Here is a 25,464-nt window from a genome sequence, read left to right on the forward strand (position 1 = left end):
TGCTTAGCCCACTCGATGTACAGTTTGGCATGGATATCTCGAGCATGCGGCCCCATACATCTGCAGGAGGATCCGCTTTCAAGAGCCCTCTGAGCCAAGACAACTTTGATATTGGGCACTCTGAAAAGGGTGGTAGTATTAGCAACAAAGGCGAGGGCTTTGTTGGGCCAAACGGATGCCCATCTCCGCCTCCTTCGGTAAAGAGCGTGGAGCAAGGGTTGACTCGAGTGAACACCGACCCAAGACTCTCCAAAGGACCCGCCCCTAGCTCTCTTCGGCGAGTTAACACGGCCGACCACAACGGTCTACCAAGCCCTGCAGTGAGCGAGGACCGGCTGGAAACGCCGGTTACGCGCACTATGCAGGCAAGGCGCGACACCATGACTTTCCATTCGCCTAGGCGACGCAGCTTCAACAAGCAAGTTGATGAGGGAGTTACAAGAAGACAGCTTCGCGAAAGGACAGAGCAGGAAAAGGCTGAGATTAAGAAGAGGCGACAGACAGAGGGCTTCGAGGGGAACTTCTCGGCTTTCAACTTCGGAGGCCCCATTATTGATGCCTCGACGCCAATGCCTGCAGATATGCCTATCTCACCTACAACTATTGGACAACAGGACATCTTTCCGGACGGAAGGCGGGGTAGCTCACCGGCAGTGGAAAAAAAGAGTGCTCGGGAGCGTGGGATGAGCGAACCGATGACGGCCGACGCTATGGATTGTGGTGAGAAAGCGGACCAAGGGAGCCGTGCTGGTCAACCCGACTCTGCCTCGATCCCTTGGCCCTCGATTAACTCAGCGGAAAATGACGCCCGTCGAGGCCACAACGCCGCGCCATCACTCGACTCCTTCCCCAAGCCTGCTCGACCCCGGGTTGATTCTGACACACGGTGTCCCGATACGCCCACCGCCCTACGAGCTCCTCCCCCTGTGACTGACCGGGCGACTATCCGCTCCTCTCAAAGTTCTCAAGGCGGCCAGTCAGAACGATTCGATGAGGCACCCCCGCCCACAGTGAACCCAGACCGCCGATCCCAGAGTCCCCTCCGCTCTAAGCAGCCCATCGGGGGTGATTTCCCAGTAACCAAAGGATTACCTCGGGGCCGTCGCCCTAGTTCGCATGGATCTCAGCGCGGCCGATCCCCGGAAAGATTTGAGGGAGCACCACCGCCGGCACTGAACCCCGATCGTCGGTCACAGAGCTCCCTTAGAGGCAGGCAGCCTATTGAAGGCAGCTTCCTGACTACCAAGGGTCTACCAAGAGGTCGTCGGCCGGGGACGGGACCAGCACCTATTGCCCCTGTCCCTCACGGGAATGGCGCTCCTCCGCCGCGTCCACCGCGGGATAGCGAAGCCGCCACGACGCGACCTGGCTGGGCAACTCGGTCAGACAAGCACATGTCCGCTGTTCCAGCGCCCTTATCGCCCGTGGCCTCTAAGCCTTCCTTCCTCGACCATGAGCTCATTGCTCCAGCTGCAAAGACATCGGCAGCTCCGTCGCTCGGCCCTCCCCGACTGCCCAGCCCGACTTTCTCTTCACTCGAGGAGTCCATGTCCGAGAACTTTGCTAAAGCTTTTGACTTCACAACTCCCGATCCACCTGCACCACGGCCTGATAAGCCGCTGATCTCCCCCGTCCTGAGCGAATTTGGTATGCGAATAGGAAATGGGCCGGAAAGCCCCATCCGTGTCGAAGCCACGAAGGCACCTCCGAGGCCCCCACCAGTTACCGTACCGCTCTCTGCGAGTGGAACACCAAATGGGAGCATCAAGTCTCCTACGACGAGCGAATTTTCGCCCGGATTTATTTAAACGATCAACGATCTTTCATATATATTAATCTCCTTAATGCGCTGGATACCCCTGATTTGACAATGCTCATGGGATGTCGGTTTTCCTGGGTAGCGAAGGAGTGGTTGTATTTTCCTGGTAATTTATTTGTGGTCAATGTGGTACATGGCCTTTTTACATATTCCTCCCACGGGTATCCCCGCAACTAATGGCACGCTTATGTTTTGTTGAAATCCAAAACATTGTCTTCGCTATGTCTCTCTTCATGATCGCTCGTCAACCTCTACCATGACATCCAAAACGCCATCAAACAGTCCCCAGTCCAAGCAGTTTATCCCATGCTCACATGCCCTCATTCAGGAACATGCGTAGGTTACCGCCCACGTGCTTAAGGTCCAGCAAAAAGGTATCATGTCCAAATAGACTCATCTCCTCGCTCAGCTCCATGTGCGTCACGTTGCGGTTCCCGCCCAGCCGGAGCGCCTCGGCAATCTCCCGCTGCTGCCACGCAGGGAAGAGGATGTCGCTCGCCACGCCCATGACGAGAGTGGGGGTGTCGCGCAGCGGCGCCAGGCCCTCAACAAGATCCTCGGGGGGCCGCGATGAGCCCGGTGACGTCGGCTCCGACGTGTCGACCTTGGACCCGGGTTGCTCCTGGTACGGCTGCGCGGGGAGCGTGAGGCTGCATTGGGGATCGGTACCCGTGGTGGAGGCGGAGCCATCTTCGGATTGGAGCTGCTCCTTCCGGAGCGCGCGGCGCACGGCAGTGGCGCGCTGGTTCTCGATGCCCAGATCGAAGAGGTCCATGGCCTTGCTAACGTAGAGCAGGCTGTTGGGGTCGTAGGTCAGGCACCACTTCTCGCCGGCGTGGTCGAGGTAGGTTTCGATGAGGAAGTCCGGGCACAAGGCGGGAGGCTTGGCCGGGTCTGCGCGCCGGCGGCCGAAACGCTGCTCCCACTCCGGCCCGGAGCGGTAGGTGACGGTGGCGATCTCGCGGGCGAGCTTCATGCCCGCGTGGGGCGGGACGCGGCCATAGTAGAAGCCGCGGTTCCAGTTGGGGTCCATCATGAGGACCTGGCGCTGGGTATGGCGCATGGCGATGCTGTAGGGGTGGCTGCGCGCGCAGCCGCTGATGGAGACGATGCGGCGGACGCGGTCCGGGAAGAGCACGCCGGCAGCGAGGGACTGCATTCCGCCCATGCTGGAGCCGACGCTGGCGTATAGGCGGTCGATGCCCATGTTGTCGAGCAGGCGGAACTGGGCGCGGACCATGTCGTCCATGGTGAGGATGGGGAATCGGGTGGCATACTGCTCGCCATTGGCCGGGTCGATGGACTGAGGGCCCGTGGACCCATAGCAGCCGCCGATGACGTTGGTGCAGACGACGAAGAAGCGGTCCGTGTCCAGGGGCTTGCCGGGGCCGATGAACTTTTCCCACCAGCCGGGCTTGGGGTTGGCCTTGGTGGAGTGGGCGTGAGAGGAAGCGGAAAGGCCGGTGTGGAGGAGAATGGCGTTGGACTTGTCGGCGTTGAGGGTGCCCCAGGTCTCGTAGGCGATGTTGAACTCGGGGAGGATGCCGCCCCAGTCGAGCAGAAAGGGTTCCTTGCAGTGGTAGTGGAGGGTGGCGCCGGCTGTATAGGAAGGCTCAGGGGGCCCGTTAAGGTCGCTGTGTGTTGTGTTGGCGGTGGAGTCTGCCTCTAACTTTGCGGAGCGAGTCTCGAGGGCATCGAGGCAGGGGAAGGCCAGGGCAGGATTGGAGGACGACTTGCGCGGAGGTGCAGAGTGGATTGTCCTAGAGCCATGGTTGAGGGTGGGAGTGCGCGGCTGGGGGTTTGAAGATATGAGGCGAGAGCAGGCGATCCGTGATGTTGACGACGGGAAGTTTGATGTGGAGGTCTGGAGTTGCCGCAGGGTAGCGGCCAAAGGTTTGCGAGAGGCCCTCATGTCTCCTCACATGTGTATTTCGCGCCTAAAAGCGGCTGGGGATGCACTGAAAATGAAGGGATACGGATTTCAAGGGATTTTATAAAGTTGAGTGTTCATTATGAGCCCCCGGGGCTCGTGGACGTTGAATTGTCCATGATGAGTGAAAGCCGATTTCTAAGACGGCTCGGCGGCGATTGCGACATTTCACGTGCCGAGACCCCAGAGTGGTTTAGCGTCAACTGTTCCCGCTTTATACCCGGTCCCACTCTCCAAACATGGCAAGCACGGTGGCTGCAGCGCCTTGGGCTTCTCGGTGCCTGCCTCCCAGGTTCTCTAAAACATGAACTACGAGTAGCTCATGCCCAAGTGTCAAACCATCTCACTGCCTGGAAGAATGCCTCCTCCTTGCCGAATCTCTGCGGCGGATCCGAAACATTGGCTCGGACGCCAAAGCCATGCTCTGTGCCGCTGTATAGCGCGACCGAGTATGTCTGGCTGGACTTCTGGAGCAGCTCCTCAATCACACGCCGACGCTCCGGGGGCATCATCTCATCCACCTCTGCGCAGCTCATCAGCATCAAAAGTCTCTCGTTGATCTCATCTGTTTAGAGCACTCACCTGCAGCAGCCACAGATATGGGGCCAGTGATGGCTTCGATCTCGACGTCCTCCAACAGACTCGGGTGGGCCGCGAAGCCAGCATCCGCGCCCATGCCCTCCCCGAGCACGCGGAACGCATAGCGCCCGCCGTAGCAGTAGCCCGTCGACACGATCTTCTTCACTCCCAGCTTCTCGCGCATGTACCTCATTGTCGACGCGAGCATCGGGTCGATGATGGCCGGGCTGTGGCTGTTCATGAACTCGGTCAGGTTGAAGGTTGGCATGCTGTTGAGGTCCTCAGGCGCGGGCGTCCCATTGAACATATCCGGGGCGACGGTGAGGTAGCCAGCGCGGCCAAAACTATCAGCCAGCCTTTGGCATTGTTAGATTCATGATGTGCTCGGTGATGGTTCAGAGGCAAATTCTCGTACAGCTTGTTCTCGTCCAGCTGGATGCCGAAAACATCTGTCAGGTATAAGACGGCCGTGTCGGACTTCCTGCCTGTTACGTACAGGGTCACTGAGCGGATGTTAGGTATATGCTCATGGCCTGGATGCAGCGTTCCCCCCGCACTCACTGTCATCATGCTCAACCTCCTTCCCAACTGGTTTCCCCGAGTGCGCAATGGCAGAGACATCAGCGACCGGGCAATGGGTCATGGCAAGTGCTGAAGCAGCACCTGCGAGAGCGAGCAAATACGTCTGGAGAAACATGGCGGATGGCGATGAGGCGATAGCTAGGGAGTTGAGGAGTCGGGTCAGAACGGTTCAATTGAGGAGTTGGGATGTTCCAATTGATCGTAACATTCTGGGGTCTTTATACTATTCTGCTCGTACGTACGTGCATGGATGCCCGGTTCATGCGACTACGTACGTACATGGACATGATTCGTGCGACTCTGGCTTATCTGTTTGCGAGATCTGAAAATGCGTTGATAAGGCGGTTAGAGGTGACCGAAAGGGTAAGGAGTTGGAGTGAGATTCTCCACGAGTTACCGTAGCCCTGTACGGATGCTTCGTAGACGCAATGGTCGTTGGATTTGGATCATTTTTCGCACACTAATCAAAATACTATCTGTGCGTTTTCGTACTAATAGTACATAGTAGTAGTAGTATTATAGCAGTAGTAGAGTCATCTACATCACTGCCTATTCAGCAACGAGTCAGATCACCATGGGGTCTTGCTCTTATAACCACAATTCACGTAGTGACCTTCGAGACATTCGATAGGTACATGGACACAGCATCCAATAAACACTCGCCACGCACCTTCACCGGCCACCCAATGGGCTGATAGCACTACCTACGGGTAGTCATCATCATCATCATCACCTGCTACTACGACGGTGAACATGAAATTGACCGCTTCAATACCGTGGCAAGACCATGTTACCACCTCAACACCATTGCCACGCTTGAGCGTAGCATTTAATTATGAGGGAAATGGATTAGAGGGCATTGCCCATATGTTGCTCACCGCATAGGGTCTCCAGAGGCAGCCCAAGCTCCTTACCCCAAGCCGCAAAGGCCATCAAAAACCAACGCGACAACATAGCATTGAGGCGGGCCGCCATCAGAGACTTGACTGAGATCGACAGACTAATACTACCCAGCGACGGCACTGACCATCGCGTTGCCACGACATTGACGGCTCGTCGAGACCCCTTGCCTCCGAATGTATCAGCACTAGTTAAATGGCCACTGTGAGATGATCCAAAACCAGGCCTTCTTACTCACGAAGCCGTTCCCGCCATTACACCTGCATCTTGCACCTCTACCACCGCCGCATCCCTGCCATTATCGCCGAGATCTTCTTCCAAGAAGAGTTAATCCCAATCTTTGCGCCCGGATAATTGCACAGAATGGAAACATTGCTCTTCGAAGCCTACTTCTCGAAAATGGCGCCGACCCAGGACCCTTGGCGGTCGACACATATCCCGTTCACAGGATCAGGCAAGAGGGGGAGTCGATCACTCGTTGACGTTGTATCCAGCTTTGCCGTATCCAGCAACACCAAAATAGCTTTGATGCTCCTTGACCACAGTGCCGGCATCAACGATGCTACTGGCCGGCCAAACTGCGCTGCACAAAACCTGGGCCGTCGATCACATTGAGCTTCTCCTCGGCCGTCGTGCCGACATGATGGCGCGCATGAACTATTCTAAATCAGTGCTGCACTACGAAGTTCTTGAGTCGGGAAATACAACGCCAGTACGGTGAGACTTGCTGCTCGGCCGAGACGGCCGCAAGCTCGTCAATAGCCCAACTCTCGGGGACTGAGCCCAGTCCACGTCGTTTCCTCATTCCACGACGACGATATAATAGTCCTTCCCATAAACGCCACGGCCGTTGAGTGTCTCCTCAACACTGGGGCGGTTCCCACAGCTGCTGGTGATCGGCTCTAGGGGTCTTGCCCCATGGGGTGATGGTGAAACCAGTTTCGCTGGAATGGCACTGTTGTCTCAGCTTGTTTCTGCAATACCTAAATGGGATGCAGGGTTCAAATACTAGGATGTCTCCTCTAACTAGTTCCCTTTCGACAAACCGACATCGGGCAGGCAGTCACATGCGGAGCCCTCCTATCCAGAAGCCTGGTCAAGTCGTAGTTCCCCTCGCTTCTGATTCAGGGCTTCGCGGTCGAAGGTACTAGACCTGCGGCACAACTCAAAACGATGGGGTGAGATGGGAGAGGCTTGAGCCAATTGGTGCCTGGGCGATGCAAGGTGTCTGCAAAGGCTGGCAGAGTGGAGTAGCTTGAGTGTCCCCCAAGACGGGGACTGCGTACATCCTAGTTCAGTTCAAAGAGACTTGCCGGGTATATTTGAATTGCGATAGGACGAGTTTTCTCAGACAACTGTTACATTTACTCGCGCTGCAAAGACCTCGACGGCACGAACCGGCAGGCCCCGAGGATGGTGCACTCGACTCAGATCCCATTTCCACGGCCATGCAGGTTGCTACTAACCAGCCTTTGGAATTTGAATACGAACCGGGTCTTCTGCTTCAGTTTGCTTTTTCCTGTATAGCTCCAAAGCTTCTTCCACGCAAAATGATGCCGTTTGCCTGCATACGGTTGGGGTACTGATAAGGTTTGGAATGGACAAAGGCCATTGGCGCAACGTTGATGAAGCGGTAACGTCCTGGAGGTCCCAAGTGCTCGATTCACATTCCTCGGAACTCTCTAAAGGTACGCGGTGGCTTCCATCAGCCCAAACTTTCACCCACGTCTGCCGGGGGGGTGAGATGGTACCTGGCGAATTGGACCAGCTCCTCAAGCTCCAGGTGTGCCGCCGTATGCTACCATGGGTGTGAAGAGAGCAACTCGATTTCCTAAAAGAGCGAAGAGCTTGGGTCAAGGGCATGCTGCTAGCTCCAGGATGAAACTTGCATGATGGCCTGGTAGGCCACCGCCAGGAGCAGCTAGCTGTTTGTGACCCTGATAGGGAGTCCGCTTCGTAGATCCCTTGATGAACCCCCGGTGACGTCCATGGAGTAGCGTCGAGCTTATAAAATGAGACTGGAGGGATCGGTGTCTATATAAATCGGACAAAGACCAGCGGGCCCGACAGGCCCGAATTAGATATAATAGTCCTCATCTGTGAGTGAGTGCGTGTGCGTGCGTCCTTACTTGCTCTGAAGTTCTGAACTCTGAAGTTCTAAACCCTGGGTTGTCGACACCTGAACGACATTGCCCAGCATGACCCTCCCAGGATTTCGCTCCATCTTCACCACTCGGGATAACCCTGATACCAGGGCAGGGAGCCGGCCCCATGTATTCCCAGACCCAGCCCGGAACCTACTCGTTGTCATCGTCGGTGAATTCTGCGGAACGTTCATGTTCCTCCTGCTGGCTTATATCGGCACCCAGACGGCTCTCAACCAAAACTCCCCCGGAAATCCCGATGCCCCTCTGATGCCATTTAGTCTGCTCATGGTTGCCTTCTCTTTCGGAGCCTCTCTCGGTATCAATGTCTGGATTTTCTACCGAGTCACAGGTGGCATGTTCAACCCAGCTGTGAGTCCTTTCCCCAGTCTACCGATCCCAGTCTATGTCTAGGTATGGACTAACAACGGCACTCAGGTGACTCTCGGTCTCCTACTTGTCGGTGCCGTTAAACCGGTTCGAGCAGCTTTTGTCCTTGCGACCCAGATAGTGGCTGCCATTGCTGCAGCTGCCGTCGCCGACGGACTCATTCCCGGTCCCCTCACCGTCGGCAACAAGCTCTCCGACGGTGTGAGCATCGTTCGCGGCCTGTTCCTGGAGATGTTCTTAACTGCCCAGCTTGTCCTGACCATCTACTTCCTGGCCGTCGAGAAGCACCGCGCCACGTACCTCGCACCCATCGGCATCGGCACCGCCGCCTTCATCGCCCACATCTGCGGCACCAACTACACCGGCACGTCCATCAACCCGGCCCGCTCCTTCGGCCCGGACGTGATAACCTCCTTCCCCGGATACCACTGGATCTTCTGGCTCGGGCCCTTCATGGGATCCCTCGTGGCGTGGGGTTGCTACACGATCCTCAAGTGGCTCGAGTACCAGACGGCCAACCCGGGCCAGGACGCGCCACACATTGACCTGGCCAACAAGGAGGCCCAGGCACCCACGGATGCCGACGTCAACCGCGCCGACAAGTACTTCCCGGGGAACCCGCCGCCCGGGAACAACACCAACGCTTACGCCACCAACTTCGCCAATTACGGCGGGAACAGCAGCAGCAACAACCAATACAGCAGCGGCGGTGGCCATACGAGGACCGAGTCTAACCATTCTGCTGCAGCTGGGTCGTCAGCCGCCATAGTGTGAGGAAAAAGCGGTGTCGAGAACGTGGAGTAGGGGACAAAGGCCCCCGTGCCAAACCACTCTGGAGACGGCTTAGCCATTAGTGGAATAAAGTGGCGGGGATGTGAAGGCATCAACCTCCCAAATAGTCATGTTAATTAGAGACATCTCGGTAGTGTGAAGGGGGGAGGGAAGTTGATATATGATTACTTAGTGAGTACCTACTCGACAGACTGATCCCAGCCGGGATTACAAGGCTTTTAGGCCGCGGAAAGTAGCGTATACATGTACTCGGGAGAAGCAGGCTATAGTAATTACACTTTCTTCAGATGATCGAACAAATATATCAATTGGACCGGGGGCTCGTAGTTTTTCTCGGGAGACGACAATCTAACTAGTGTACAGCCAAGACCTGCCACTCGAGCCATGGTCGATAGGTGTGCTCGGATGATTCGCAGCTAGCTGGCGGCATCGAACTCAGCTATACCAGTCTCGCATGATGGCGTTACATTACATTTGGTGCGAACTCAGCGAGCAGAGACAGGTGAGGAATCAGGAACTGTGAATCCTAATTCGGAAGTCATCAGGTCACACCGGGCAATATGCATCTTACCGACGGATATGGGTTTAAAGGGGGGAGGGGGTTCCATTATGACACCAGACACTCGCCACCGGTAGAGCAGGCTGCAGCCTGGAAAGTGGGGGACAGCTCGGGCGGGGCTTCCGGCCGGGCCTTGGGGATTCGCTGCGGGGTGGCACTGTGGCACTGTGGCACTGTCTGTGGCAGCACTGGCAGTGAAGCAGTTAGGAACAATGTGGAAGGTGCCTCGTGGATCTGACGCAACCCCAAACAGGTGTCGTCACCATCAGCCCTTGATCAATGCGACCTACCTCCCACCTTTATACCGTTGCCTCTTTATCACAGCCCCGATCAACCTGAACTGCTCAAGTATCCTGTCTTTGGTTCTTCTCGCTCATCTAACACGCATACTCTTCACCCTTAACTTTCATACATCCCCCATGGCAATCTCACCCGCTACGATAGCGGAGCGACTGAGCAATATGTTCCTGGGAAACTCCTCAGAAGGGCCTAAGGGGACAGGCGGCGCATATGATCCCAGTCCCATCGACATTTTCGTGGTGCGCACTATACTTTGCCGCTCGAAACGACTGCCCCCGGATATCGTCGATGTCATATTCGACCATGCAGGGTACTGGGCTCACTCGACTAACCAAATCGACTACATGGAGGAACACAAAAACCCCCTCCGTATCACAGGGACCGGAAAGAAGGAAAACAAATTTCTGGTGCGTAGCGAAAGTAGTGGCGATGGCCTGGTGAACAATCAGCTGACTGACTACAGCTACGCTCCATCCCCGTTGGCCTCACAACCATTGATGATAGGAAGAATTTGGCCGAGGAGCTAGCCTATGACACGAATGAATCAATTCCCCGCCCACTCAAGACGGAGCTGGACCCAAGCCTCTTCAAAAGCCTGGCCAAGTACCCAACCCCGGAGCTGACCCATCCCGTTCGCAAAGTCGTCTTCACGGTCAAGAGCAGAGACCAAGGCTGGGGAGGTGACCGGAACCGGGGAGATAAACAGTATGCTGGCTCGTGGACCTGGTTCGAGGCCGGCTTGGAAAGATTCGACAGGGAGCAGACTTGTGAGTCCCCTTCTAAATGGATTGGTCTCTCTGCCCTAACACAAGTAGGCGAGCCGCACTGCACAAGCGACCTCCGCTACAATTCCCCCAAATCACCCGAGCCGTCTCTTCCTCTATGTGGTCTTCGGCCTGTCCAGCCAACCATTCAACAGCCCAGCGGCGAGGACGTGAGCAAGTATGAGTATAATCACCCCTTACTTTCACATGACAAGTACACAATCCAGAGGAATAAGACGGCAAACAGACAGTGGCAGTACAATGTTGTTACGTGGTCATGGGACGATAACGTTGACCCCGCTTCGGAGGAGGCGAAGAAGCTTGACGAAAACGAGGGTCGCGGTAAGGCCTCGGCGACGGGAGAGTTTGTGAGGAGCCTGAAGCTGGGGGATGTGGTCACAATCTGGGGCAAGGCCAGGTTCCCTGGCTGGACAAATCAGGTGGAAAAGGTCAAGATAGACATTTACTGGGCGGTATGATGCTCAAAAATAGCGTTTGTTTCTCTCTTGTTATCGAACTGATCGCGGGTTGGCAATTCTCAATATGGCTTCAGGGTAGGGTTGAATAAATGAGGACGATGTACGAATGCAAGTGATTGCTAGTGATTGAGCGGCAGGTAGTAGGATCCTCTAGAAACTAGGTTTCTAATGATATGCCTTCTATTTCTTGATTATTATTCATGTTCAACCAGTCTTAGTTCTAAGTTAGGCCCTTCTGCAGTTGATGTCATGGTGTGGGGCTGGCATTCCCATTGATCACAGCTTGTTGTAGCTCCGTCGCAGCTCTGCTCCCACTGCGTGACTCTGCCCATGTCAACCTCCAGCAATGCGAGTAGCCAGAGAAGCACTCGGATACGCCTATCGCCCAAGATTAGCGTGTCGCCCTAGCCGGTTCAACTATCTTCGTTCCTCACATACCGCAGCAATGTCTCGAACATTCAATCTCCCGCACCACAATGTGCCCGTCTCCCTACCCGAGGGCTTGACCGAGGACCAGCTCCTCGCTTTCCGACCCTTCAACGTAATCCATGCCTCCACGATCGATCCAGCTGGCTGCTCATACTTATACGATGATTAGAACTGGATCGACGCGTTGACCAAGGCCACACGTCTACAGACCGAAGCATCCCATCCCTTCCACGACGACGCCTACGCGCTTCGATCCGTCACCGTCCAGTCCTTCGACCTTTTCGGCGGCAACCGCATCGGCTTCCTCAAGCTCGTCGCCAGCGTCACCAACACCACCGGCGAGTCTCTCCCGGCCGCCGCCCTGCTGCGCGGCCCCAGCGTTGCCATGCTCGTCATGCTCATCCCCGACGACGCGCCCCCCGGCTCGGACGAGCGCTACGTGGTGCTGACGGTGCAGCCGCGCATCCCCGCGGGGAGCCTGGGCTTCGTGGAGCTGCCGGCGGGCATGGTGGATGACGCGGGCAGCTTCAAGGGCGCGGCCGCCAAAGAGATGGAGGAGGAGCTGGGCATCACGATTGGCGAGGACGAACTCACGTGCCTGAGCGAGCTGGCGGCGGCGCCGGAGGACGCAGATCCGGAGGAGGAGGGGCTGCCGTGGGCCATGTTCCCCAGCGCGGGCGGGTGCGACGAGTACATCACCATCTACAGTTACGAGCGACGCATACCGAGGGAGCAGCTGAAGGAGTGGAGTGGCCGCCTCACGGGTCTGAGGTCCCACGGGGAGAAGATCACGCTCAAGGTTGTCCCCATGAAGGATCTGTGGAGGGAGGGCGCGAGAGATGCCAAGGCACTGGGCGCGGTGGCCTTGTGGGAGGGACTCCGCCGCGAGAAGAAGATTTGAAGCATTTATATTGCTGATACTCTACTTTATTATTCCTTTGGAACGGAAAGAAGACCCATGCCCTTATAGCTTCAGCTGCTTCGCTATCAGGATGCCCTCGGCAAACGTCCCCACCCTGGCGTCAATGGCGTACCCCTCGCTCTCCAGCTTCTTGCACTCGTCCCACAGATCGTCCAGCGGCACGGTGAAGACTTCGATGAACTCATTCTCCTCAAGCTGCGGCTGTGGGTGCTTGTTCTCGGGGAGGGACATGTCGATGGAGACGTGCACCATGCGGAGATTGGTGTTGCAGAAGCCCGGGTCGTTGTATATGATGGGGCTCGTCTCGGTGACTACGCCGACGTAGCCCGTCTCCTCGCGCAGCTCGCGCACGGCGGCCTGCTCGGCTGTCTCGCCCTTGTCGACGAGCCCCGCGGGGACCTCCACGACGACCTTGTCCAGCGGCGGGCGGTACTGTTTCTGCAGCAGGAGCTCGCGACGGCCTGTGGTGGGGTTGTCGAGGATGGCAAGGATGCCGACGGCGTCAATGTCACAGCCCTTGGGGCGGGTGAGGCGCTCGCCGGACTCCCATATGCGGGCTGTGCCCTTGGGGTCACGGTATGTGATTCTGGAGAGTCAGCCATGGGTCAAGGGGTTGTGTGTCTTGCGAGGCGTACTTGACGAGCTTTGCCCATTTGGCTTCCTCGTCGGACTGGGCGAGGTCAACTAGAGCGGAAACTACATTGCGATTCTAGGATTCATACCAGTGGCCCTTTGGAGAGCACTTTGGCGTCTGAGATGGACATGTTGGCGCGCCGGTCAACGCTTTATGACGTGATGCTCGAGGGGAGAATTGATGAGTCGTGAGTCGCGAGTCGTGACAAGACGAAGTAGGGGCGGGGACTTCTTGATGGAGTGGGGGCGGGGCACGAATGCGCCCAACTCGAAGGCCCAGCTCCACCAACAACCAGTTCGGCTCCTGCACCTTCAAACTGCCTTCAACACAGTCATCCACTGGATGCAGCGATGGGCTCAAAGGCACATCTCTGTTTGATCCCTCTAGGTATGTCAGGGTGCTTATTATAGTATCCTCTGTATCTAAATACCAGTTTTGTGTATTTCTTGTTATCAGTGAAAATCAAGCACTCTACTCCGTATATCACCCTATATACTTCCTACGTAGGGAGTACCATAGGAAAATGGATGATCCATCACAAGGCTTGATGTCTGGATCAGGCTGTTTAAAGGGTTTTGAAAGCGAAGTCCGATCTTCCGTATTCCTCGGTAAGTTTGTATACTAACTGAATATCGCAGGTAGAACTGTTCACAGTCTCTCAGTGCCCGTACCTGTTTCAGGGGTCAGATTTAAGACCGGGGTGAATAGCTCTGCATCTGTGGCTGTGGGGAATGGTTGGCGCGGCCTTTATCGAAGCTTACATGTAAACGCGGAGTCCGCCCCGATTGTTCAACTGCATGTAATGGTCGCCTTGACCAGAGAGATTTTAGAAAATTTCCCTGGAGAGGAGCCTTATCCCATCTAGCCCGGGACAGACTCAAGCTGGGGGCTCTTGTTCTATTTCGACTGCACGCACCTCAATTTCACAGCTAGTAGCATTCCGAGCATTGCAATGATTATTAAACAGGTACTTGTATGTGCGCACAATGATCTAGGGCTATCTTGTCCAATAACATATTACAGTCTTCGAGACACCGCCCAGCCATTACTACCATAAGGGATCGGGTAATACTCAAACTCATGTGCACTGATATTTACCCAAGAGGGCGCTGGCACTTAAAAATAGAATGCAGTCTGCCCGTAGCCAACCATAGAGTCCCCCCAGTCTTGAATCTTGCCCAAAGAGGCTCCCCAGACTCCACAATCCCCAGCTGGTCAGCCTTGTCAAGGGGCAGCGATCCAGCAACGGGTGTTTCCGATGGACTGGAATGCCACGCCGACGAGCCAGCGCACGTATTATGGCTTGGTTCCTTGCATGGGGCCTCCTGGAGATGATTCGACGACGGCAATTGTATGGACATCGTATATTGTACGAAGCGCATCTTGAGGATCTGCCGCCGATCTGTTTCTTTTTCTGTCCATATCGCGTGGCTCGGGTTCCCCAGCTCTCCCTCAATTGCGGCTGTGCCACAACATACTGCCCATCAAAATCACCATTGGCCGGCGAGCGACTGCAGGTGACCTTATTCGAAGCTGATTATTTGAACGGGAAGAATCCTTATTCCATAAGATTATCGTCTGCTCGTTGTAGTTCGGTGCGCGACTTGATCAGCCCTATGCCAAGCAAGGCACGGCCAATGCTGGCGATGAATTGGACAGTTAACCTTTTGAAATTCTCGTTGATATGGCCATAGAAATGAACTTTTTGGGCAAGTGTAAGATTGGGGCGCAGTGAAATAAGAAGACTCACAAAAAATGCCGGTTGGAGCTATACGGCATTATACGAGTTGGGCAGGATTTCCCAATCAGGACATCGAATGCCTTGCATGTTAGCGTTGCTGCAGCCGTTAAATCCTCCAGGGTGTATTTCGAACCCATAGATCTGGGGCAGGGCAAAATACGCAGACCGCCAAGATGGGCGCAAAAACTCTTGAAGGAATGATCTGCATGTTCGTTTGACGTGCCTGAGAGACGTGAAACGCAGCATGTCCGGACCGGTGGAATAGCTTCAGCCGTATTACTACCATCACGATGATTGCTTGCACGAATATCTTCTGTGATATAATCCAGTGGGCCAACTGAGATATCAATATCTGCACTGTATTTGGAGCGTCTGCCACGAAAGAATGATCTTAAAAGTTTCAAAGACTGGTGTGTTGTAGGTATTTCATTCAGATGGACGGCCTTATTAGAATCAGCTGGGGGTTTGCGGAGAATAATTCACGACACCGTGAGAAGGAAAACAGCGTACAAGTAATTCCAGGGTGCAATCTTTCTTACCCATACCTCAGCCTGGATTATAGGAATGCCTGATTGGTGCCCAGGGGTCAGGGGCAGCCGTTGTAAGTAGCTGAGCACCCAGGGCGTTGGAGATCGTCACTCCACCTCAGCCCAGGCACACTCCAACGCAAAAGATGCCTTAGATGTGTGATTTTCGAATTATAGCAACAACCACAGCAATGATCATCAACTCATTGTGTTGCTCGTGTATCAGATTGTCTTGAATCGGGTATAAAAGACCTCGACTCCTCTCTGGTTGTTCATATTCTCATCCTCATCAGCCTTCACTCCAACACAACACACATACAATACACATACAACACATACACAACACACCCACAGCACTCTTCACCAACTTCCTCAACAACCCACACAAATCATTCAAAATGCAGCTCCCCACCGTCACCGCCGTTGTCCTCCCCCTCTTCTTCGCCGCCACGGCCAACGCCTGGGGCCTCACCGTCTACTTCGCCGGCCCCGGACACATCTCCACCCACGGCACCACCAACTCGGGCTGCGTCAACTTCGACATTGACACCGCCGGAAAGAAGGTCAACAAGGCCAAGTTCACCGACAGCTTCTATGCCGACACCTTTGAGCTCTACACCAAGAAGAACTGCAAGGGCAAGGTCAGCTACCGCAACGGCGACGGCACCCACAAGATGTCCGCCCGCAAGATCCGCAGCTACAAGGTTTACTAGATGTGGGTTTCCAGATATTCTGCTCATCAGAGAGGGTAATAGGACTAACAGACCATCAGTATCCATCTTGGGATAAAAAGTTGGACTCTGCTAGAGTTGTATTTTGACTGGTCGGTTAGAATGTCGAGAATATGGAACTAGGAAGAATACTTGTACAAATCTGATTTCTTTAAATCAATACAGTCGTTACAGTTCTCCAAAAACTTGCGCATCTCATCCAGCTGCTATCTCCCTCGATCGTCATATGCCTCCTGATGAACTGAATAAGGTTGCATATGGCAGGGTTGCATAAATATTCCGAGGACTGAATAAGATGTTCAATATGGCTGAAAATGGCCCTATTCTTTTATGGCACAGTTTGGAAATTGAGGGAGGACGCAACGTTAACTTCAATCCTGGCAAACCGCACAACCCCCTCATCTAGGAAGGCAACATGTAAGCCGCAGAATCCTTCCAGCCATTCCACCGCCATGGGCTCTGCTCCATCTATTGGTTCTACTCTGCCTTTTGTCTCACCGGTAAAACGCCCAGCTCGTCTCATCCTTCAGGCTAGAGCCTCGAATACCCTTCGGATCATCGCCTCCGGCTTATTGTTCACGGCACTTAGGACATCACAGAGAAGGAAAAAACGAGTATCAGCCCACATTCCTCTCTGGCACTAAGGTGAGAATCCCGCGTAGTCGTGCGGGCCGCCTATAAGATGACAGTTCCCCCATGACGAGACCGGCACCTTTATTGCAAGACAACCCAGCAGAGCCATCACTATGATCACTACCGAGAAAGCCATCCTGGCCCTTGTCGCGGCCGCCGCGCCGACGCTGGCCCAGGAGTGCGACTGCTACCTCATCGGTGGCTCGTACCCAACCTACTACGCCAACCACGGCTTCTGGGACTTCCGCTCCCTGTCCCAATACGCCGTCGCCGAGGCCCCTCCTATCCCTGGCACTCGCCAAGAGAACACCGATGCTCCCTTCACCAGCGACTTCTTCAACTGGGAGTCCGAGTTTGCCCAGTTCTGGGGCCCACAGAGGTGGAACAACTCCGGGGAGGAGTTCATGAACGTTAACTCGTATAACAACCTTTACATCGAGTCGGACCCGGATGGTCAGACCGAGACATACCTGACCATGCGCACTGCCCGCGTCGCCGCCGACTTCCAGACGTCGGCCGAGTTCGAGTCCATGGAGGAGGTGGACCACGCATCTATGCGGATGCGCGCCCGCACGCACGGTTCGTCGGGCGCGTGCACCTCCATCTTCACGTACCGGGGGGCGGAGCAGCTCAAGGACGTGCAGGAGTCGGACATTGAGGTGCTGACGCGCGACGCGACCGACGCCGTGCACTACACCAACCAGCCATCGTACCTCGAGGACGGGACCACCGTCGACGGCGCGTCGCACCAGATCACCCTGCCCGTCCCCTGGACCGAGTGGTCGGACCACCGACTGGACTGGACACCCGGGCGCACGACGTGGAGCGTCGACAGCCAGGAGCTGCACTCACAGGAGTTCCAGGCACCGACGCAGCCTAGCCGCATCCTGCTCAATGCGTGGAGCGACGGGAAGGACTGGACGGGCATGATGGACGAGGGAGGCGCCGCGTACCAGCATATTCAGTGGATTGAGATTGCGTACGGCGTGACGGACGAGGCGTCATGCCAGAACGTGTGTAGCATTGACGAGTCGAGTGAGCCTGGAGCGCCGAGGATGCTGTAGGTCAGCGTCACGCGGGTCAGGGTTTGCATGGGAGTATGTATATGTATGGGTGTATATTAACAGAGGGATATATGGCCGCACATTAGGCAAACGTTGAAATATTGCTCATTCTCCCATCTTAGCCTTCTCTATCCGTAGTTATCAAGACGTTCTGAATAGTATTGGCTACAAGTGAGTAGGTGAATTTGGGAAAAAGCAGGCCTGTATGACTCTTTCTTGTTAACTTTTACGAGTTGTGTTTGGATTGCTGCGAACTACCTAGAGAGCTCTGCCTTACAGACAGGTGTTAGGAGTACTCAGGGGGATATATGTTAAGAGTTCAATATCGACAGCCAGGTTACCTGTAAGGAGAGAGCAGAATGTTCAATATGAATAATAAACCAATGCCCAAATATCAATATAATCTTAATATAGATAATCCGTATTGGGATTTTGTCAGGGACTCGGCTCATATGTTCTGCAGTCTTTCTCCAGCCCTGTTGGAAATCAAGTACTAATTGGATACCAAACATAGCTGATCTCATCGACAGTATGTACATCGCGTCCCACAGACCTCTGAGGATTCCCGTGGCCAAACTACTAGAGTCTGACCTTTTGGTCGATCGATAAGTACACGGAGCGAGCCCGGTCAGCCTTTGCATTTCATTTTGACCAATTTGCCGAGTAAACAGTTGTTGCTCCTAATGGTGCCCACTTGCCCGAGCCATATTGGGGAGAATGGGTGTTGGAATGTCGATAGGCCAAACGGGGGCTCGGTTGGGTTGAATGGTAGATGCGCACATGTACGACATAGGAGGGTGGGAGACCTTGATATTCGGCGTGGGCTGATATCCCGATCGACCGACCGGATTCACGATATCAGTAAACGGAAGCCGTGCCCACTTGTGTAAAATCAGTATTTCGGGACCAAGAGTCCAAGAATTGGATGGTGAGACCGAAAAGTGGACTTGGAAGCCGGTGAAATTTCCCCATAGCGTGACTCCCCTGTCGATCGTGGGATGCGAAGGAGCGGCGAGGTGCATTACTAGAGAAGGAAGAAAATAACAACGCACGCACCACTATTTTGCAGCCACATTAATATATACTAAACAGCTGGGGGTTTTCCGAGGGGTTTGTGTTCTCGTCCTGTAAAGGACGGCTCACAGATCAAACCCGACCACGGCCGGGATGAAAGGCATCTCTATACTCGGGGCTTCGGCGGCGGCTCCCCTCCTTGCCTCCGCTTCAGCCGTCTCATCAGACAGTCCGGTCCCGCCCGGGGCCGCCAAGGCAGCAATTGACGCCATGAACAGCCACTACTACAACTCGACCGACGGTCGGTGGGGGACAGAGGCTGCCTGGTGGCTCAGCGGCATCGCCATGCAGACCATCATCGACTACATGCAGCTCACGGGCAGCCTGGAGTACATCGGCTACGTCTGGAACACGATAGAGCACCAGAGGGACCCCCTGGACTGGTGGCCCGAGGGCGGCGGCTGGTTCCGCGCCGACTCGACCGACGACACTGGGTGGTGGGCGCTGGCCCTAGTGAGCCTGTTCGACCTGACGGGCTCGTTTCTGTGCCTCGAAATTGCGCGTCTGGACGAAGCCTACATGTATGACTACTGGGTTGAGGAGACGTGTGGCGGCGGCCTCATCTGGAACATCCCCCAGCTCGAGTACAAGAACGCCATCGGCAACGAGCAGTACATCAGGCTGGCGGCCGCGCTGCACAACCGCATCCCCGGCGATGAAGAGTACCTGAGAAAGGCGGTGCAGGCCTGGGAGTGGTTCCGGGACAGCGGCATGATCAACTCGGACAGCCTGGTCAATGACGGCCTCACCGAGGAGGCGGGCGGCCGGTGCACCAACAATGGCCAGACCACCTGGACGTACAACCAGGGCGTCATCCTGGGCGGGCTGACCGAGCTGTACCGCGCGACGGGCGACGACGGGTACCTGGAGACGGCGAGGGGCATCGCCGACGCTGTGCTGGCCAGCGAGGAGCTGTCCCCTGGGGGGATCCTGACGGAGCCGTGCGATGCCGAGGAGGGCTGCTACTACGACCAGGAGGCCTTCAAGGGCATCTTTGCGCGCTACCTGGCTGATCTGGATGGCGAGCTGGAGGGGCGGCCGTATAGCGGGTACCTGGCCAAGAACGCTGCGTCTGCGTGGAAGCATGCGAGAAGTGACGAGGATATGTACTCGGTAGACTGGGCGAAGCCATTTGATGGGGCCACGATCGGGTCACAGTCTTCTGCTGCGAGTCTACTTCTGCGTGTACAATTGTACGATCAGATAAAGATTTAGCATAACCCGAGTAGCTTCACTCATCTCCAAACCCCGCGCCAGCTCATGGCGCATATTGTGGGAGTACTTTGAGCTGAAATTGTATGTTCAAGGTATTGTCTTACTGTCTGGCCTATTCATACTACCATAGTAGCATGCTGGTGTTGTGCTTAACACTCCAACCAGTCTTCATGAAGGCATACAACGGAAATCAAAATCAATTCATGGGTATGCTCAGGATCATCCGCCATGTCGGCTGCATGGTCTTCGAGGTGCTCGCACATGCGGTCGGCGAAATACACGACCGTGTCCACGATATCTGCCCCCTCGACCAGTCTCCATCTTCCCCCAATGTCATCCATATCAACTTGGACGTAGCGCCGATCCTTTGCCAAGAAGACGATGCTCCCAGCCACAAGCTCCCCGTAGCTGAGACCCTCCATCGGCCGGAGGGTGCTGTTGGTGCTATCCACGATGCGCAACTCTTTGTGACATCGGTGATGGAACCCTACCAATTCCCTGGCGAGCCCGGCAGGCAACATCTCCAGCTTCCCCAGATCCTCCAGCTCGTAGGCCGGTGGACCAAAGGGGTCCTCCCACCGCTCCAGATCTTCTAGCCACTGGGGGTCGCTTTCGATGCCGAGGAACTTGGGTTGGAGATACCCCCACATGCTGTCCCGGTACAGGCGACAGAGCATGGTGCCGTCAGTCTCGGCCAGGTGCGGCATCTGCATGACCAGCAGGTCATTCTCTGGACGCGTGGTGATGTGTAGTGCCGATATGCCTGATTGGTCTACGCGCACGCTCGCGACTCCCATCCCACTGCGAAGGTAGGTGTATGGATTCGGGCATTTTCTCGACCTCCAAAGCATAGCCTCTCGCGACTCGGGGCAGGCGTCCCAGAGCCCCGAGTCCATCAGGTAGCCAGACGGGTTCTGCGGGTTATCCCAAGCCGGATGCTGACCGTTTCCAGCCCTTTGGGAAAGGCAGACGAGCTATTTGGACGTCGAAGTGACAAGAGAAAAGTTGGCAAGGTATCCGTAATGTCTAAGAAATGACTGGGTGATGTAAGGGGAAGGTAGGTGGTTAATAGAAAAAAAGGGAGGTACTGGCATTTTAGTACCTCGATGGGATATATGTATGTGTTGTATCTTTGTGTGACACGTATCAGGAAACTTGTGTTGACCTCATGTTGTCAGCGTAAGGTATTGTGTATATAGTTAGTTTGTACTAGGTAGTTTGTGTCTAGCAGGTACTATTCAGCTATACTTCGGTGCGCCAGCAGGGCCAGAAAGGTACACTGGAAGGCGCCGCTTTGAGTCACAGCGAATGTTGATGCTAATTATACTTTCCACAACTGACTTTGCATGAGAATCAAGTCATCTCCGTGTGGACCATGGGGGGGGGGGGGGATACGTACAAAAAGGGGGAGCTAAAAGAAACGACCGTGACGCGACTTATAACCTGACAGCACAGCTAGGTATACACACCAAACGTTGAGTACCATGTGTTGGATCAGACGTGCTAGTCCTCCGTGTCCCAGTCAATGGGCTGGACGCCCCTCCCCTTGCCCTCCATGAGCGCCTCGAGCTTGTCCTCGTTGGTGACCCAGCCATGGCGCTTGGTGGCCACGGCGTATTTGATGGGATCCCTCCACTCCTTCCACCAGCCCTCCTCGCTCTGCACGACACACTGACGACCCTCAACACCAAACTTGGCCGTCGCAAAGGGCCAGACGGCCGTCACCACCTCGTAGCGTGCCTTGGGGCGGAACATGGTCTTGACCGACGTGACGTACTTGTGCACCCGGTCAGCGCTGCGCACCACAACGCGCGCGTGGGTCGTCGGGAACGAGATGGCCAGCGTGCCACGGTACCCCGTGGACGCGATCAGGCTGCGCAGCTGGCCCTCAAGCCACAGGGTGTCGAGGTTGACGACGCTACGCTGCAGCACAAACGCCTTGACATCGGCCGCATCCTCGACGAACAACCGGCACCACTCCTCGAGCCCGCCGTCCCCCACACGGGGCACCACGTCGGGCCTCGTGCCCCCTCGCAGCGCCAGCTCGTCGTCGCCCACGCACCGCATGTAGTCGGCGCGCAGCCGGGCGTCGTCGGGCACGAGCAGCGCCATGAGGTTGAGCCGGATGTCGAAGTCGACGGTGTGGCGGCGCGTGCCCCGGACGTGGATCTGGGGCTTGGGGGGCACCGTGGCCTGCACGCGCAGGAAGGCGGCGAGCTCGCGCGCGTTGCCGACCAGGTGTTGGCTGGTGCGCGAAGACAGCGTGGTGCCGTCGGCGGAGAGCTGGAACAGCGGCGGCGAGTACAGCCGGTAGTCGATCCGGGGGAGGCCGGGGAAGGTCTGGGTGGACGTCGAGGACGACAGCGTCTCGGTCCGGATGATGGGGCCGACGGGAGCGGCTTGGAGCTCCACGGCTTGTCTCTCTACGGCCTGCTTCGCGTCGTAGTAGTAGCTGGGCGACACCGGTATCAGGCCAGACGCTGCATGGCGGTCGACCAGCGTCCAGGCTGGTATGGGGCCTGCCGCGCTGGGCGTCAGAGCCGATTCCTCAGTCCCACGCTCCATGTCGACTGCGATGGTGTTGGTGTTGGTGCAATGGCGAAGCCAAAGTTCAGCTTCTCCTCGCCCATGTTTTTACCACTGTGCCTGAGAGATCTGCATTGCTGCTGTGCCTGTAATAAGTGATATACTAGTTAATGCTAGCGGCGTAGGGATGCATGGTGGCTGTTGGTATTACTCCTGCCAATGGCTCCCATGCTGGGCTAAAATCTCACCTCCAGGGGTACCGATTCGTGTGCCTCGGACTCTTCACCCTCGGACTCTTCACAGCCGTAAGCTGGAATTGTTGCTATTCCCGGAGCACTATAATACGGGGAAGCCGCCAAGAAGTGTTGTACATATCCGTAATATTCCATTAGCAGCATCTATCAATACTATATGTACATAGTATACCACGTTATTTTACTCCACCAACTCGGGGCCACTGCTGTACTCGGGATTGACCCAGTCGGGCGCCCCAGCCTTTTCTCGAAGCCTGCCACCAAACTTGTGCACCAGCGCCAGCACTGGGATGCAGAAGAAGACGGTGATGATGGCATGGCCCGCAAACGTCCACGTGAACCCGACGTCCTCCACCCACGGCACGATGAAGAACGGGTCGACAAAGGCCGACATGTTGAGCATGACGGCGTAAAAGGTCATGGTCGTCATGCTCTGCATCGGGTACGCGTCGAAGATGTACGCGCAGACGGCCGCGTTGCCCATCTGGATACCAGCGCCGACTATTGCAATTGTCAGAGGCGACATGTCTACCTGAGGGAGGAGAGGAAGAGGCGACGGCATGACTTACATAGTGCCAGAGCAACCTGACCGACCATCCAGTGGTAGCCCCGGTCGACGCTGACGCCCCAGACAATCATGCCTACGGCCGTGAGTATCGCTGCAGGATACGACAGCCAGAGACGCATCTCGGGGTTCTTGGAGTTGCCGTTGCGCTTGGCCAGCCTGACCATGAGCCAGTCGCTCAGGGTACCCGAGCAGAGCATCTCGGAGACGATGGTACCGACGATGAGTCCGAGGTAGAGAAGGCTGTGTTATCATCATGTCAGCTTTCTTCACCATCCATGGGCTCGGGTACATAACAGTACCCCCTTGAGAACATGGGCTTACCCCTGGCTCTGCGGAGAATAGTTCGGATAGGCAATGGGAAGCATCGTGGCAACTGACAATACCCACCAATACCAGCCGAAGCAGTAGGTTATGACCGAGATGGGAACCACCGTGTACTTGAATGTCTTGACGAACCGGATGAGCGTGTCATACGGCCTCGGATGCTTGACGCCCGGAAGTGGCGTGACGTTGGCAAACGGCAAGTCCTTCGTTCTGCTAACAGCTGGCACTTCCCCAGCACTGTCCCCAGACGAGGCCTTCTCCTCGACCGCCTCCGTTGGGGTGACCACACCCCCCTTGTTGGATACCCCCAGCATCAGATCCCGCGGGTACAGCGTCTCCGGGAGGAAAGCCACCTCGGCAATGAGAATGACGCCGAAAATAATGGCAGATAGCCACTGGATCCACACGTGGCCGGCGAGCCCGACGAACCCGCCGATGAGCGGACCGAAGAGCAGGCCCAGGTCGATGGCGAGGACCCACAGGCCAACCTTCTGCCCGCGCTCGTGCTCGAAGAAGAGGTCATTTATAATGGCTAAGCCGACATTGGAGGCCGGGCTGACGCCCAGGCCCTGGAAGAAGCGGGCGGCCATGTAGGACGGGTAGGTGGGAGCGAGGGCGGCGCCGACAGTCGAGGCGAGGGCCATGGTGGTTCCCAGGATGAAGATGGGGCGGCGGCCGATGATGTCGGCGGGTGAGGCCCAGAGCAGGGGGCCCAGGGCAAGGCCGAGGGCGGGGATGGCGACGGTCCAGTTGAGCTGGGCGAGGGAGACGGAGTAGTGCTCCTGGAGGACGAGGAAGGACGGGACGGTGGTGGTGGTGATGTAGGTGAACATGAAGTACCTAGTGAGGAGGGAGGTTAGTATTCCACGGAGCTGGTTACGGTGTAAGTCAACTGCAGTACTTAACCTACAATGACATGATAATTGCCAGGATAATGTGCTTCTGGGCAAAGGACCAGTTCAGAGGGTCGAGAGTATCACCACTGACGGGCTGCGGGAACAGTTTGAAGCCATCTTTGTTGAGGTAGACCTCATCTGTTGCCTGGCCAAGATGGTCTTCTGCGATGATGGGATTTCTCTCCTGGACAGGAGCTTTGGGCTCCTCCATCTTCTCGGCCATGGTCATGGCAATGAGTTCAGGGGGGCTCCAATAAGTGACAGATGAAATGGGATGTTCCAACAGCCATCATGAGAACGAGACAAGAGGCTCTCACAGACATGATAAATGTCTAACCCCCCATGACCTGAACCGCCAGATCCGTGAACATGCTCCCGCGATGCCTGTGTGCCTTATCACTCTCCCAACCCGATGGGCTGAAGATGCACCGGGCCCTTATCAGCTCGTTCACGTCGTCCACCAAAAGCGAACCCCACACACCCACCCCACGCGGCATCAGAGCATGTGCTGCATGTGCTACATGTTCCAAGACGGTAACTTAGCCGCCGGCATTCCGGCAATCTGGTTCGCGGTATATCCGCGTTATCTCGACCCCCTGGCGCGGATGCCACGCTGTGACGCTGTGGCAGCTCTGCGCCCGTTATCTTCAATGCCATGTGGCAAGGGTGGGGTGACCCATTGTAGTAC

The 25,464-nt window shown here is 55.9% G+C and overlaps 11 protein-coding genes across 11 annotated transcripts; 6 read left to right on the forward strand and 5 right to left on the reverse strand.

Annotated features, from left to right (window-relative positions):
* Positions 1–2,129: 2,129 nt before the first annotated feature.
* cys2 (Alpha/Beta hydrolase protein) lies at positions 2,130–5,025 on the reverse strand (the record flags this gene model as incomplete). Its single annotated transcript, XM_083192063.1, has 5 exons — positions 2,130–3,579; positions 4,089–4,272; positions 4,332–4,684; positions 4,744–4,831; positions 4,890–5,025. The coding sequence occupies 5 exons, from the start codon at positions 5,023–5,025 to the stop codon at positions 2,130–2,132; spliced, it is 2,211 nt and encodes a 736-aa protein (XP_083053277.1).
* Positions 5,026–8,008: 2,983 nt separating this feature from the next.
* On the forward strand, positions 8,009–9,118 carry AQY1 (Aquaporin-1; the record flags this gene model as incomplete). Its single annotated transcript, XM_083192064.1, has 2 exons — positions 8,009–8,326; positions 8,393–9,118. 2 exons carry the CDS (start codon positions 8,009–8,011, stop codon positions 9,116–9,118), a joined length of 1,044 nt encoding a protein of 347 aa, XP_083053278.1.
* Positions 9,119–10,156: 1,038 nt separating this feature from the next.
* Positions 10,157–11,238, forward strand: ACO1O0_002599 (uncharacterized protein; the record flags this gene model as incomplete). The annotated part of the gene is made up of 2 exons (XM_083192065.1): positions 10,157–10,402; positions 10,459–11,238. 2 exons carry the CDS (start codon positions 10,157–10,159, stop codon positions 11,236–11,238), a joined length of 1,026 nt encoding a protein of 341 aa, XP_083053279.1.
* Positions 11,239–11,683: 445 nt separating this feature from the next.
* Positions 11,684–12,568, forward strand: ACO1O0_002600 (uncharacterized protein; the record flags this gene model as incomplete). Its single annotated transcript, XM_083192066.1, has 2 exons — positions 11,684–11,779; positions 11,837–12,568. The coding sequence occupies 2 exons, from the start codon at positions 11,684–11,686 to the stop codon at positions 12,566–12,568; spliced, it is 828 nt and encodes a 275-aa protein (XP_083053280.1).
* Positions 12,569–12,631: 63 nt separating this feature from the next.
* On the reverse strand, positions 12,632–13,353 carry YSA1 (NUDIX hydrolase domain-like protein; the record flags this gene model as incomplete). Its single annotated transcript, XM_083192067.1, is given in 3 exon segments — positions 12,632–13,175; positions 13,225–13,298; positions 13,312–13,353. 3 exon segments carry the CDS (start codon positions 13,351–13,353, stop codon positions 12,632–12,634), a joined length of 660 nt encoding a protein of 219 aa, XP_083053281.1.
* A 2,536-nt stretch (positions 13,354–15,889) lies between these two features.
* Positions 15,890–16,204, forward strand: ACO1O0_002602 (uncharacterized protein; the record flags this gene model as incomplete). Its single annotated transcript, XM_083192068.1, has 1 exon — positions 15,890–16,204. The coding sequence occupies one exon, from the start codon at positions 15,890–15,892 to the stop codon at positions 16,202–16,204; it is 315 nt and encodes a 104-aa protein (XP_083053282.1).
* Positions 16,205–16,674: 470 nt separating this feature from the next.
* On the forward strand, positions 16,675–17,919 carry ACO1O0_002603 (concanavalin A-like lectin/glucanase domain-containing protein; the record flags this gene model as incomplete). The annotated part of the gene is made up of 2 exons (XM_083192069.1): positions 16,675–16,722; positions 16,912–17,919. 2 exons carry the CDS (start codon positions 16,675–16,677, stop codon positions 17,917–17,919), a joined length of 1,056 nt encoding a protein of 351 aa, XP_083053283.1.
* A 1,284-nt stretch (positions 17,920–19,203) lies between these two features.
* On the forward strand, positions 19,204–20,208 carry ACO1O0_002604 (glycoside hydrolase family 76 protein; the record flags this gene model as incomplete). The annotated part of the gene is made up of 1 exon (XM_083192070.1): positions 19,204–20,208. One exon carries the CDS (start codon positions 19,204–19,206, stop codon positions 20,206–20,208), a length of 1,005 nt encoding a protein of 334 aa, XP_083053284.1.
* A 149-nt stretch (positions 20,209–20,357) lies between these two features.
* On the reverse strand, positions 20,358–20,921 carry ACO1O0_002605 (uncharacterized protein; the record flags this gene model as incomplete). The annotated part of the gene is made up of 1 exon (XM_083192071.1): positions 20,358–20,921. One exon carries the CDS (start codon positions 20,919–20,921, stop codon positions 20,358–20,360), a length of 564 nt encoding a protein of 187 aa, XP_083053285.1.
* A 790-nt stretch (positions 20,922–21,711) lies between these two features.
* On the reverse strand, positions 21,712–22,773 carry ACO1O0_002606 (uncharacterized protein; the record flags this gene model as incomplete). Its single annotated transcript, XM_083192072.1, has 1 exon — positions 21,712–22,773. The coding sequence occupies one exon, from the start codon at positions 22,771–22,773 to the stop codon at positions 21,712–21,714; it is 1,062 nt and encodes a 353-aa protein (XP_083053286.1).
* Positions 22,774–23,169: 396 nt separating this feature from the next.
* Positions 23,170–24,999, reverse strand: ACO1O0_002607 (uncharacterized protein; the record flags this gene model as incomplete). Its single annotated transcript, XM_083192073.1, has 4 exons — positions 23,170–23,489; positions 23,558–23,796; positions 23,878–24,720; positions 24,791–24,999. 4 exons carry the CDS (start codon positions 24,997–24,999, stop codon positions 23,170–23,172), a joined length of 1,611 nt encoding a protein of 536 aa, XP_083053287.1.
* Between the last annotated feature and the right edge of the window lie 465 nt (positions 25,000–25,464).

The sequence above is a fragment of the Amphichorda felina genome (assembly GCF_050947745.1).
Source record: "Amphichorda felina strain 45539 chromosome Unknown scaffold_2, whole genome shotgun sequence".
NCBI lineage: Eukaryota > Fungi > Ascomycota > Sordariomycetes > Hypocreales > Bionectriaceae > Amphichorda > Amphichorda felina.